The sequence below is a fragment of the Atta colombica genome, unplaced genomic scaffold, assembly GCF_001594045.1.
Source record: "Atta colombica isolate Treedump-2 unplaced genomic scaffold, Acol1.0 scaffold125, whole genome shotgun sequence".
NCBI lineage: Eukaryota > Metazoa > Arthropoda > Insecta > Hymenoptera > Formicidae > Atta > Atta colombica.
In genome coordinates, this window is record NW_017259212.1 from 3720031 (window position 1) to 3734722 (window position 14692).

Consider the following 14692-nt stretch of genomic DNA (forward strand, 5'->3'; position numbering starts at 1 on the left):
CCTCTTAGCTATTTTTATGCAGCAATAAATTTTCTCAACCATCCCAAGAACTAAACGTTGTTTACATCTAATCATCTTGTGCTAAATACACGAAGAATAACAATTTTAAATATGAAAGCATTCAGTAATATTTCGCGCTAGCATAAAAGAACGGGACGTGGCACGAAGGTGATGGATATCGGGTCGGTGTAATTTGTCATGGAGCGCAACGATAAGATTAGGCGTAAGAAATCATCGCGAGCTTCGCGCTCCCCTTTCGCCGTCTCACCCCCGCTTGTACCGTGGAGCCCTCCTTTGCAAGTTCGTTGACCTGTGCCGTTGATAAAAGTGCATTTCGTCCGACACTGGCTTGCTGGATAGGTCCCGCTACGTCAGTAGTCATCGACCGGCGCTGATTTATCTGCGATTTTTGTTTGTTGGCTCGTCTGCGGTTTTACGCGAAGATACGCGCTACGTTCAACGCCATCGGAAACTCGGTCGTCCCGCGTTCCACGTGCGTTTCAGGTTCAACGTTCCACAAGTAATATCGTCGCATAATTTCCTATTAGAGAACGGGATTCGCATCCGCCAAATAAAACGACGTGTATCTAACCGCAAGGAATTTAGACTTTATCGAATCATTTCCGTAAAAACATGTACCTTCGCGTCGCGGACTCCTTGTCGCACACCTCCGCAAAAGAAACACTGTATCGCGCGTTATACTTTCAATGTAATATAGTAATTTGTGTCAAGAACGAATTCCTTAAGTAACAGATTTATTTTTGTGCAACAATGTAAAATTCCTCAAACATGCGAGAAGTCTTTAGCAAAGCTGTTAAAAACAAACATTAAAACAGACATCTTCAATGTTAACATATTTACAGATGCCGGAAACCAAGGTTTTTCATGATCAGATTGGATAGTTCAGTTTAGTAAATTCTGGCATAAATCACGCAATCGTGAACCAGATAGTCGTAATCTTGTCCTTCGCAGCAGCGTCAATATCTCTTTGGCCAGCGAACCTTCTCCAAAGCCTTCTACGAACCGGTTTTACTTCAGTACCCGGTGTCTAGTTTTATTGCAGCTCGCCTATTTTTCCAGTATCGCGGACGCGCGCAAGTGCAAACTGTACGTCTAATTTCGCTTCTTCATGGCTACTTGCCATGAGAAGACACGTTCTTAAATCTAACCGATCGACTCGATCTATTTCTCATATTACATCTCTAAGAAATTTATATTATTATTTTAAAACTCGAAAACATAGAACAAAAGTATGAAATATTCATTAAGATTAGTATATACAATCCAATTAAAAAATGTTTACAATAAAATATTTAAAATAATTACAACATGTAATAATAGCTTTTTGATTTAATACAATTTAATACAATTTATTGAGACGCAAGAAAATTTAGTTTAATCTCGTACATCGTAGAAACGGATGTAATAACAGCATAAAAATTGAAACAAAAATCGCGATATAACAATGTAAATGGCAGTGCTTAAAGAAAAGTATGAAATTAGTCAAACCAGTCTAATTACGCAATGTCCGTTTATAGACGATGCTAAGTACTTTGAGTTTGTCTACTTTGTAGCACCAAAGTAGAAAAACTTAACGTGCCTATCGCATGAATTTAATAGGTATTACGTTATAGGTGCACTAACGATCTAACAACCCACGCAATTCTCGTGTTACTAGAAATTTTATATCGTATTTTGTAATCGTATTTAAACAAATAACTAAGTTTTTATATTACGAATTTATTACAAACAATATTAGAAAAAAAGGCAAGATTTTCTGTGATTAATATCTCTAATAAAATATATAGAGTTTGTGGATTCTCCCAATAACTATGAATAATATTATATTACAATATTATATTATATTATAATATTAAATCAATAAATATACACGAAAAAAAAACGATTTTGATGAAGTATCTAAAAATTTAGCTATGATAGATATGGATCTGAAAATAATTTTGTTTGGACCAGTAAAAAATAGTTATGTAAGATCCTTAATTCTTTTAATAAATTGCACATAATATATCTTGACTTGATCAAAAATCTAGAACGCTACACATTATTGACACTTTCTTCCTTCATCTACGGATGTTATACATGAATTTATTTTTATTATTATTATTATTACTTTTATTGAAAATTAATGAATTTGTTTTTTCTTTCACAATTTTGAAATATTTAATCTCTTTAGAAAAATGACAAATATAATTAATTATTTTAATTGTCTTTCGTCATATTTACAAACACTATTGATATTTTTAATACAATACAGTTTATATCCCTAGATTTGCTAAGCCCAATACTCAAATACATGTATTAAAGTTACATATACATACATAAAGTTACAAATACATACAAAAAGTTGAAACGTTCACACGCTAGTTTAAAATTAGGCTTAATTTCGACCCGGCGCGACGGTTTTGTCGGCGGTCCTATCTTATCGCTAATTACGCAGTCATGTATATGCGTCGGCGCAAACGTCTCTCTCGCCAAGATCTCTTTCTTTTCTCTTCCCCTTCGAACTTTCTTCCCTCTTCTCTTACTCGTTTCCTATCCTACTCTCTTCTTTTCTTCGCTCTCTCTTTCTTACATTTCAGTTTCCCCTTTACATTTATTCATTATTCGCGCCGCGACATACTCGAGGTACTCTGCATCTTCGATATGTCAGGAGGTACAGATTACGGTGGACTAATAATAGACGATGATAAAAATTTGACGCGCAAAATGTTCCGCGAGGGAAAACAGCGAAAACATGAGGGCAACGTACTCCAACACTCTGACACATTCGAATCGCTCGAACAACCGATCTTTTCCATTTTTCGCAAATCATGTAATAAAGATAATAATTGTCATGATTGCAAGTAAAAAAAAATCTGTTTAAGATAAAAATTAAATTTTTGTCGATCAATGTGATATATTATACTTTTTCATAACTTTAATAATGATCAGAAAATTAGAACAATTTCAATTTTTCAAAATAAAATTTAAATCTCACTAAAATTGATATTTATCCATACTAGGACTTCCTAAATTTCAATATGAGTTGTATACGAAAGAGAACTATGCGTAAATATCATATTTTCATAATCTCTTTCATTCTGTCTTCGCGACAGAGAAGCGAGATAAAATATGTATAAAACTTTTCCCTTTGTTGTCATTTATTTAGGCGTGGATAGGTTTACGAAATTTGCTTCATCATGTTTCGTATTCGAGACCACAAGCGAGTTGCATCGATTCTGTGAAACGGACTGCTTAAATATTTATCGAGGTACGTACCGCAGACGTATAACAGTTTAAAGCTCAAAGGGTTGCAAAGTTCAAGCAACTCGTCGGTATTATTACGGTTTGTAGGATACCGGCTGCTTACCACGATCGCACAAACGTATTACAACGAAATTTTTTCGTACAGTTTAAAACACTAAAGCGCGATACATTAAACATTTACGTGTGAGAGTCGTGCAATAAGCGATCTGCCTAGTTGTGACAGTTTAATCAAAGAACGTATTATTCTCTTTACGTTACAGGAAAATATATTACAGTAGTTTCCTTGTCGAAAAAAAGAAAATATTTTTACAAAACCTAAACTTAATAATTCATAAAATAATTACAATTTACAATAAATTATTTTCCAACATTCTTTGTGATAATATATATGAGTCTAAAATAAATTCTATGAAATCGTTTATTTCTTTGTAACTCTAATTAAAATTTCATAAAAATAAAAGAAATTGCAAAATTAATTGTAATAATAATTATTAAATATGACATTCGCAGTAATATCAAATAATAAATAGTTGATTATCAACTTATTTAAAAGCTCATCATTGTAAATTATAACGAAATGAATGAAAACTTTCAGTCCAATAGCAAAAAAAAATATTTTAGCAGATTAGTTACGAGATTACTAATCATCTTTTCAAGTTAGTTCAATGCGAATTGAGAGCTCGTTGAATCTGTAATGTGACTTTATTTATCCAGACACATAAATTTTTCGCAAGCCATTGGAATTATCATCGTTTCATTGTAGCAGCGTGATAGCTACGAATCGCAAGGAAAACATCGTACCCATGCAGAAAATTCAGAATCGTTCACAATACCGAACAATTTAATTAATTAAGTAGTCATAATCAAATATCTTTTAAATATACTATTCAGTTCATCATTGTTTTTCATTATAGTTTTTTCATCATCAGTCTTTCTTACTCAAATTAGTAAAAATCATGTTCATTAATTTTAGATTATTAATGTCAATAAAATATATAAATGTTTAGATTATTATTAGTAAATTCGTATTTTATAACGAATAATATTTTTACGTGTTTGTATGTATATTAATTTTAAAGTTTTATTACTTTTTCCTCCAGAAAATACGGCATACATCTCTAACGTATCTAGGATAGTCGAATATTCGCAATAGTATTATTACGACTCAATAGAACCACCAAGTTCATTTAACAAACTTGAGCTTCGCCGCAATCCTAAGTTCTGATAACCGTCGCATCTCTTTATCTACAATCCTGTTTATCTAAAAGTACAGTATAGATACTTATGAATTACTCAAATGTAAAAATTGTTTAATGTTCGACAAATTAATTTTTTATGAAATAATTGAAAATAATAACCTAATTAATTATAAACAATAAAAATCTAAGTAATTATAAATAATAAAAACATTTTTAGTTATATAAACAAACCGATTAAGACAAAGAATCTCAAAGATTTTAGTTATATCAATTTGCGGCGATTTTATTCCGCATATTTGTTCGGATAAATCCGAAAATGCAGCACACAACTGCGAATTCGATCAGCCCGCACCAGTGTCGAACGAACGATACGATTCCCCTCTGCCGTTGTCGCGCATGACGTCTTTACGAGAGAGATAAATCACGGTTATGCCCGGCCGCGTGATTGGCACCTAATTGCGACGGCATTCCGGATCGACTGGCTGTCAGTTTCGCGATTTTCGAAAGTCGTTCGCCTGCGGTGTTTTAATCGACGCCTTATCGAAACGCCCGCCCGGCCCGGCTTAAACGGCCACTCGATCACGAAGAACGTTCGCTACGGAATGCGATCGTGGGTCGTATTCTTTTTTTTCCCCTCCACATCCGCATACGGAATGCATATTCCTATCGGTGACTCGCCTCGAGGTGTAAAGCGAGTTGTGCGATAACGCCGAAACGATGCCTCATTGTCATTGACAAACGACGATTTTCCAACGTGTGGGAAAGAACATTCTCTCATCGAAGAACCAAATATTCGTGCGAGTTTGAACTTATCATTTCCATTTGGCTTTTTTTCGTTTTCATTCTAATGCGCACTTTTAGAAAGAACTTTATCACTTCTCTTATCATTTAAATGTGAAGTTGAAATAGTTGTAAAACATTTATCACTTTAACATTTTAGCATCAACATTATTAAGTTCATTAATAAAAGAAAACAAATTTTATGAACAAAATTAAATAAAATGTGAAGATTAAAGATATAATATGAAAGTTATGAACGAATGATAGAAATCTTTTCAACTTTCTTCAATGTTCATCTTTGTGCAACTATTGGATTAAGACTAGTCTAGGAATTTCTTTTTCATTTAAATTTTAATATATTTTATATTATAAATATCAATGAATCAAACAAATATGATATGTATGTGTTTTCATGAATAATGCATAGCATATATTTATAATTTAAATTAAAAATACCGTGTGACGCATTGGTTAGGTTAATTAATGCTTATCTCAATTGTTACTTTTTATTATTAGTAAAAAATATCCTATAATCTTTCCCTATTAAATAAGGAAATGTAAAAAGATTACTTACTTCAGGATAGTCTTGGGATCGATGCCTGTCGGCATTCTCAGAGGTATTTTCTGTTGCTCCAATAGAGATATGTTGTTGTCCTGAACAAACAAAATGAATAATAACATTAGTACAAAACAACCGTCGAGTGATAAAAATAAAACAAATAAATATAACTTAATATTACGCAAGCATACAGCCTAGTTACTTAGACGTCAGCGTTAGTCACTTAAGAACAAGACTAGGAAGCACTAATAAAACACACTATATGAAAGGAATTATTGTTTAGCAATACATGAAGTAGCAATCGTCGCGTAAAAAATGATCCCATCGTGACAACCCACTAAAAAGTATGAATAACAGTTATGGATAATTTGCACATCGTTTACAATCGTCTCCACTCATTATGTGATCCTTCATCAACGCTTGGTGAATCGCGCAACGTATGATCGTCTTATCGCGAATTCAATGTCCAAATACATTTGAACGAGCACATTGCAAGAAATAATGAAGATGTTTGAGAAAAATCGTATGTTTTCACACGATAGAATGAACGGTCTCGAACTTACCTGAGAATTTCTGGGTTTGGCCGAGAGATCGAGCGGTTGATCGGCCGCCGCGGCGCTGTCCTGATGGGTCTGCACCCCAACAAGGGGCGCCTCCCTCGGCGGTAAACACCATTGGGGCAGCAAGGTGGGGTAAGTGCCGCTGAGAGCGGCGGCGACCACGGACGCCGCCATCGGATCCACCTGGACCGACATCGGTGACTCCGCCGATCGCGAGCTGCTGCTACTGTCGCTCTGCGGACTCTGCGGGGCACAACACGAAGAAACGTGTCATCCCGGCTCGCGCGATACGAAAAGGAACTGCCTGACTGAATAGCCGGTGTGGATTGGTCGGACGACAGAAAGGACACCAGGGGTGAGATCCGCGAGAAGACGCGATGCGGCAGGATCGAATTCTGATCGAATTCATTTCTCGTAAGGCGCGCCGCCTTCGCGAGTCCTCGTGAATTTTTTATGGGCGCGTCAAAGTGATCAAAGCTGAGAGGCTGGCGATACAGCGATGCGGCCGGCGCCAAAGTATGAAGTACGCTCGACTTATCAAATCAAAAGTAGCAAAGAAAGAAGGCTAGATCAGACTCGAGCCGCGATCGCGATGGCACAACAGGTGCAAGAAACAAGGTTGAAACGAGATTCCGATGACGCGATTGCATAAGTGCATTGCAGAAGAAACGAACAGCATTAGTGTGCATCGATTCATCTATCAATCTCGATAAATCATCGATAAGACCGTCGGAATATTTCGAGATTTCGAGTCATTCGAAGCGTTCGTCGCAGACTCGCAGAATCTTGGGATCCGAATTCCGCGTGAAGAAAGATTACTTATGCGTTCATTTACTTATTCCGGTCCGCATCCCTTTCGCGGATAATCTCTACACAAAATTAGCAATGAAGGACGAGGTCGATGCTCAGCCATGCGCAACCTCACACTCGGCAGACTCGCCGCAGGGTACTTACAAGGGGCGGCTGGTCGTCGTGGGGTAGCTTGCCGTCGAGGCAGAAGTAACACTTGTCGAGCGGCTTCCAATCCTCCGGCGGCGGGCTCGTGCGTCTTCCAAGGAGAAACGGCGTCGCGACGCTCGTCGCGGCTGCGTTCCCGTCGCGGCATAACAGCCCCGACCTGGTCCCTTCCGAATCTGTCGCCGGTGTCGTCAGAATCGTGGTACCGCCAGAACCCGGTACTTCCTGCAGCTCCTCCTCTTTTTTTACCCTCAGTAAGCCCTGCGTTACCGGTGCCCGCTCCAACGCGATTTCCTCCGTTCGTTCCTAAAATAAAGAGATAAACAATGTGAACAAAGTCAGAGAATGTGAGATAAAATTTTCAAATTGCTGTGAAATCTTAAACAATTAATTAAAATGAATTTTACTATTTTCTTGTCATACTTAACTTAGTCTCTCTGTAGCGTAATTATTATTTCATTATTTTTATTTTCTATATAAGTCAGTTCTTTTCAACTAAACTTTTGCATGGGTTATCTTCTCTATCTCCTTTTTCTTCAAATTCGAGAAAAAATGAGAAAATAATAGATAAGAAGTTTAGTTAAAAAGAACAAGCTATAATATAAATGATTATTACAGAAATCTATACCAACCTTGGTCCCTTCCGTGTCGGTAGCGTTGGCAGTCGGATGATCCCGAGTCGCACGATCGTTCTCCGTTCTGAGAGGGCTGATCGCCGACCTGTCGGCGTCCTCGTCGAGCTTGAGCCGTTTCTCTGCTTCGTTCTGGCCCCGTCCCGTTTCCTCCTCGTTCTCTTCGCCGTCCTCCTCCCCGTCGACGTCCTCCCCGTCGTTTTGCCGGCGTCCACGTCGCCGTCTCGTCACTATCGTCGTCGTGCCGGTCGCTGTTGTCGTTGTCGACGTGGTCGTTGCGATGCCGATGATCGTCGCCGTTGCCGTCGTTGTCGCTACTTCCGCCGTCGTCGTCAGCGTCGTCGACGTCGCCGTATCCGTCGTCCTCGTCGAAGTATCCTCCCGCGCAGCACCGTCTGTGAGCTCCTCGTCGGCGGTCTCGATCTTGACTTCGCTCGGCCTTAGACGGCGCGAATCCTCCTGCTGTTGCTGCTGTAAATGGTCTTGAACCGGCGCGGGTAGGTGATGGTGGTTCTGCAGATGATGCCTTTGCAGACTCTCCTGTTTCACCACACCGGTCGCAAGCGTCGTCGTCGTCGTTGTCGTCGTAGTCGTCGCTGTCGTTAGCACCGTCGACGACAACGACGTGGGTGCCGGGTGATGCAGCTGCGGCCCAATCTGGTCCAGATTCCCGGGTATCTGGTTGCAGGACGACGACAACGCCGGGTAAAGCCGATGGTGGGGCTGTGATTCGCTGCTGCGGGTGCCGCTGTACAGGGTGTCCTGGTATTGCTTCCATCTCCTACGGCCCATCAACTCCTCCGCTACCCGTTCCAGACCTGCGACATCACGGCAACTACATCAAACAATGATGTGCACCGGTTACCCGGAACCCGTATGTATATGTACGGAGTTTTACTTTCAATAAGGCAAACAAATTGTATGCTGCACTCAATAGAACATACCTATTTGATTAATAAAAATTTCAAGGCTCGTAATTTCTAAAACCTCTCTTTTAGAGTCTCACTCTGAAGAGAAATCACATTCTGAAGAATGAAATCTTACTTTTAAAGATTGAAAGTTGAGCTCTCTCTCTCTCTCTCTCTCTCTCTCTCTCTCTCTCTCTCTCTCTCAGAAGAACTCTTTTTCAGAATTGGCTCAATTTTTTTAGAGTGATATTCCACTTCAAGAATTTAGAAAGTACAAATAAGCTGAGTATCCAACTCATTATGATCAAAAATAAAATAAAAGTAAAATAACATCAAGCACTTTATCTTTTGATAAATTTTCATCGAATGTACTCATTAATCGATGCCTAATAAAAAGCTTCTTAAAGCTGAAATATTTGATTGCAGCTTCAATAATTTTTTTCGAGCAACTGTATAAAGCTGTTGCTCGAAAAAAAATAGATGTTAGATTTATATATATAAGCACATCCGATTTCGTCGAATAGAATATAAATTTACAATTGTGAATCGTTTTGTTTCCTATCGATCTTGAAATAGTTTCTTGAATAGTTGCATGGTACCACTTATGCCAAAAGCCAGACAATACATCTGCCAAAGTATATTTCTCTGAATGTTAACTATGGCTATTGTAATCGTATACGTTAAAGTAAGTGGTACGCGGTTTTATAATCGCGGTTGCATAATCGTGAGTTACGCGAAATGTACTCGCTGCGGATGACGATATCTAGCCCACTGCACAAATTCACGCACGCGCATCGCTATAATGCGCACGGCTGACTTGTTTGTCATAGGAAATGATGGACGATGATTAAAGTTCCAGAGAAAAGCACGCGGATGTTCGTAGCTATGAGACGCGGATGCAGTTCTTCCAGCGAAAATCACACGCGAAATTATGCAGATCGCACGTGATTGTGTAACCGGACATGGTGGTTTTCGAAGGACACGGTTATGCATATGGCAAACTGAGAGGAAAAAAAAACTGCATTTGTATGAAGAATTCATTTTTTCGTTTTTTAGTAACTCAGAACGTAATTAGAAGAATAAAATTTTCACAATTATCGGAACTTCATCGCAACATTCGAAAATATCCGAAGATAATTATAAACGAAACTTAATTATAAACGAAATTGTTAATAATTAATTATTTCATTGTTCTGAACATATAAATGCTTTGTGCGAATTAAAAGATATGGAAACGTAATTTTCTTAGAATCTTTACATAATTATGAGCATTATTGGACTCGTGTCGTGTTGTCGCAAAAGTTTCATTGGGCCCGTTAAAAAAGGAAAAAACTTTCCATTCGATACTTCTATTGAGTACATATTTCGAGGAAAATAAAAATATAGAAAAATAACATTCGCTATGTTCTTATATAATTTCTAGAAATGCATTCGAATGCGTTCAATATCTCAAAGACGTCGGTTTTTTATCTCATAGGCAATTCGCTTACGCCAGTTATAATTACGCTTGATTCCGTTCCACTCCCTAGAATGGTTCGTGATACAAACGACGATAACGGGATTTTTTTCACTTCCTTATCCAAAGGCCGAATAGTTGACCGTTATCACACCAGCATGACGTGTTTAACTCTGCTGCGTCGCCGGCTCCGTCGAAAAGATTTCCGAGCGTCAGTTCAACGCCGGCGGTTTAATCATCAGCGGGATTTTACAAATTATGATATTTATGCTAGTCGAAACAATTATCAGAGCCACGCCATAGTACGTTGCGATACATGTGCATTTGTGACGGATGTTAATTTCCTGAATAAATATTTAACATCGCGGAAATATGCCCGCCAGCGCGAGCTTGTGTTTTTCGCTCGTTCATTAATTTAGCAAACAGTATTCGATATTCATTTGAGCAAAAGCTCCGTGATCCCGTCCTACATTTCGTCATCGAAGAACCGTGAAAACGATTTAATTTACAATGTTCAAATTTAATTTTACGTCAGATATTTTCTCACTCCAACTATATATATTTTCATCTGTTTACGGAAATTATACTTGAGATTTTCAAAAACTTATTCAGTTCGCTCAAATTTGCATCTTGCTGGATTTAAAACACAGTACTCATATATGTCGAGTCAAGACAACGATGAATGATCTTATTCATTCTTTAAATAATTTATAATTCTCTTTAATAATTTATACTTTTCAGCCAAAATTATCACACAGTTTATCGTTTGTTTTTTTTTCTATTTTTCGCGATATATCTTCAAATATCTAATTCTATTGCGAATTTATTACGAATTTATACGCGCCATTGATTTATGATACGCGGAGAATAGAATTTATTCGAATCATCGGTCTCTAATTCTCAAAGAGCATTTTCCTATCCCTGATCAAATGCAAACCGACTACAGCCAGGCAATTACAGCTTGGACTAACCAATCAACTGCCCTTCTCGGCGGACACCCGGTATCGCAAAGCGCGTGCCGCGGATTCAACGTACCGTCACGCCAATCGGTACTCGGTACGATGCACCACGTGCATACGCTTCACACAATGTACAGATGTAAACGTACGCGTTTCTACATTCGTGAGGCGATCGCGATCGCACATACCGCATATGTGAAAATATATATCGCGTGCGAATCGACTTCAGTGGCGATTTTTCATGGCGCTCGCCTTCATAGTGCTGAATTGATTTTGTCGTTTGCCACGCGGCGGGATAGTCATTAGGGCCGCAAAGAGCCGGTCGCGGGTCAACCACGGCATGTTGTTTCTGCGAAACGCGTTGTTTCTGCGGAACGGCGGGGAATTCGCAAATTAAATTGCACTCGGGATCGATTCGAACATTCATTGGCGTACGATTCGATATGTCTTGGAATTTCGAGGCTTTTGCTGACTGTGCGTGGATGAATTTATGTTAACAATTTGGTTTAGGTTTAATGAATCATTTTGAAGTATAATTGTTTATAATAGAGAGATAAAAAGTCAACATGTTTAATTAAATCGACTCGACACAAAATTCACAAGCCCAAAAAAAAGAACACGATGAAAAATTGTGTTTCGTGACAAAAGAGATCGTGAATCGTATCACATGTAACGCTTTGAAAAATATTATTCTAAAAATATAAACCTCATTATAACGAGAAACCGCTGCAATGTAACACGTACTGATGCAATATTACTGCACCGCTTAATTTAGGATCAATTTGTAGTAGTCCAACGGCTTTGTGGTAAAGCAGAACCATTGAAAAATTCAGAGGGAAATTTCGGCACGTTTAAAACTACGGTTGCACATTTTGCCTTTGTAAATTTACAAAAAACAATATCATCCGTATTAAAAATGAATGAGTAACTAAATTATGATGCAACTTCAAAGATTTTCTATATTACACATTTGCATACAATCGTATTCGAATAAACTGAACCTCACGTATGTGTAATTTAATTAAAGCGATACTACATTGAAGGTCATCGAAAGGCAAATATCTTGATCTGAACGATTTAAAGAATTTAAATAGTAGAAAATTTTTATAACAAAAAGCAAAGTAAAAGGCCTTGATTCATAGTAGTACAATCGTGAAAACAATTTCGAAAGTCCATTAGGCTCTTTCTCTAAATTAAAGTCTGCTAAGGTCGGTTTATCTCACGCAAATGGACATTCGCGTACAGCTAATTATTCCGCGGCTGCAATTATTATCGCCTGACTCAACGGCGCGTATCGGAGTAAGTTTAATCGTGTTATTTTCTTCGAAGAACATCGCGTCTCTGTACAGTCCGAAATAATTTGTCGTCGCGTATCTCACGAGCAAACTTCGGGAATCGAAGTAGTTCGATCGCATATATCGCCGTTTGGAATTTCGCGAGCGTAATGAGTCTTATACGTTTTAGCCATTAATTAGTTCAGTCGTTAATTATGCGTTTCGCTCAATAATTACTGTATTATTGATTTATACCTATATTAGCGGCCAATGTGCGACAGAAGAAATTGATAACTGTACAATTACATATTATGAGGCATGTAGATATCGTTTTAATTGTCTTGTAAAATAAAATTTAATGTGCCAATTAATACAAATTTCAAGCTTCCATTTTCAAACAACTCTCAAATTTTTATTTTACAAAAAATAACTTGAAAAAAAATGCCCATTCAAATTGTATTTGAAGTTCAATTAGGATAATAAATATTTATTAGCAATCTATAATGCAATTTGATATTGAAATTATTGTTAAATAATACGATATTTCATATTTAGTTATTCGTAATTGTATAAAAAAATTCGACTGATTCTCTTGAAACTAGCGCAATGCGCCATGATTTCAATTCGTAAATAGGTTTATAAGTACGATTGCCCACAACCTTTGTCACTTGTTACATTTATTATCGATTGGTTACCAGTTTATTTTCAAGATACCGAGTGCTCAACGGCATTAATAGTAATTAATATGTAATGGCATTAGCATGTTAACCGGTTCTCTAGCGAAGTTGATAGAAAGGTTGGAAATAGTAGCGAAGTTGGTTCTTAGAGCGAAAGGATCGACGGTTTACCGTGTAAAACGCATACAAATTTCGGGGACTACTGCAAAGTATAGTGATCATGCAAGATATATTGCGGGTTTCGGTTGAGTTCATGAATAAGCGCGAATTATCTGAGTAAAGAACGAGAACACCATTGATCACTTTGGATAGTTCGCAATTACACCAACGTACGTGTTGAACCGGATGAAATGTTAATTCTCCAATGACGATATCATTTCCCAAACTTATCATAACTGTGATAATTATATTTAAATGATTGTAGATTATATTTATTTGCACTTCAATATAAAATTATTATTAATAGAATAACTCTTTTCTTAATATAATAGTAATTACATAAGCTTTGTAATATATTTTATACTTCAAACAAAGTATATCGAGGAACAACTAAACACAAAATAGGTTTTTTTTCAAACAATTAAATCTTTCAATTATTTATGTTATATAAATCATTAGAAATAGGTAAATTTAGAAAATATAAAAGGAGATAGATTAAATAACAAAAAATAAGACTACAAAAATAAATTATTTAAAAAAATAATAATTTAAAGTCTAAAGATGCAAAAAAATGAAAAATTGCTTCTTATATATATTTTGCCTCTTTACGCTCTTTTCTTAAGTTTAGTGTCTTTATATGAGAAGAAAATAAGTCGAGAAAACCTGTTTGAATTAACGCAGTCGCTTGGAAGCGCGCATGAAAAACATCTGAATAAATTATTATTGTTTGTCGAACGTTTCGAACGAATGGCGACGCCCATCGTGCTATCCCATCGTCGACGTGTGCGGCCATTATTTAAACGCTCTACTTCCACGCAGCTTATCAAATACAGGTATAATGCGCTTTACGGAAACACGAACTGGATCCACGTCGACCACGCCGCAAGATGTGTGCGTATGTATATGCGTTTGCGCATGCCTGTCAGAAAAATGCACGACTGATATTACGGTCAGGGACGAGTTTAACGCCGCAGTTTTAAGTGGAGCTTACACCCTTATGATTTCCGAAAAATTACTGCTGCAGCAGCTTGCGTTTTAATCTCCTTCATGGATGAAATAATGAAATTGTAACAAAGACAAGAGATTCACTTTTAATTGGCTTTACAATAAAATCGATTATACGAGTAATTTGGTCTAATTCTTTTGTGATACCAGCTATCGTTGAATTGAATTAGAATTAAATATCGTTCAAAAAAATAATCATTTGGTAAGGTAAACTTTTTAACTTTTTCTCGATCGAATTTACTATTGTCATAAAATTAATTTTCTTGCAGATAAAAAACACTATAATGTAATATTTATTTA

The 14692-nt window shown here is 37.1% G+C and overlaps 1 protein-coding gene across 2 annotated transcripts in view; it reads right to left on the reverse strand.

Annotated features, from left to right (window-relative positions):
* Nucleotides 1-14692, reverse strand: part of LOC108694856 (mushroom body large-type Kenyon cell-specific protein 1) — a 44805-nt gene that overhangs the window by 13823 nt on the left and 16290 nt on the right. The window contains exons 2-5 of one of the 2 annotated variants that reach the window (XM_018204539.1): nt 7955-8772; nt 7320-7628; nt 6369-6608; nt 5821-5900 (exon numbers count right to left, since the gene is read on the reverse strand). In XM_018204539.1, coding sequence (XP_018060028.1) covers nt 5821-5900; nt 6369-6608; nt 7320-7628; nt 7955-8772 — 1447 coding nt within the window. The remainder of the gene's footprint in view (nt 1-5820; nt 5901-6368; nt 6609-7319; nt 7629-7954; nt 8773-14692) is intronic. The other variant, XM_018204540.1, reaches the window with a different exon arrangement.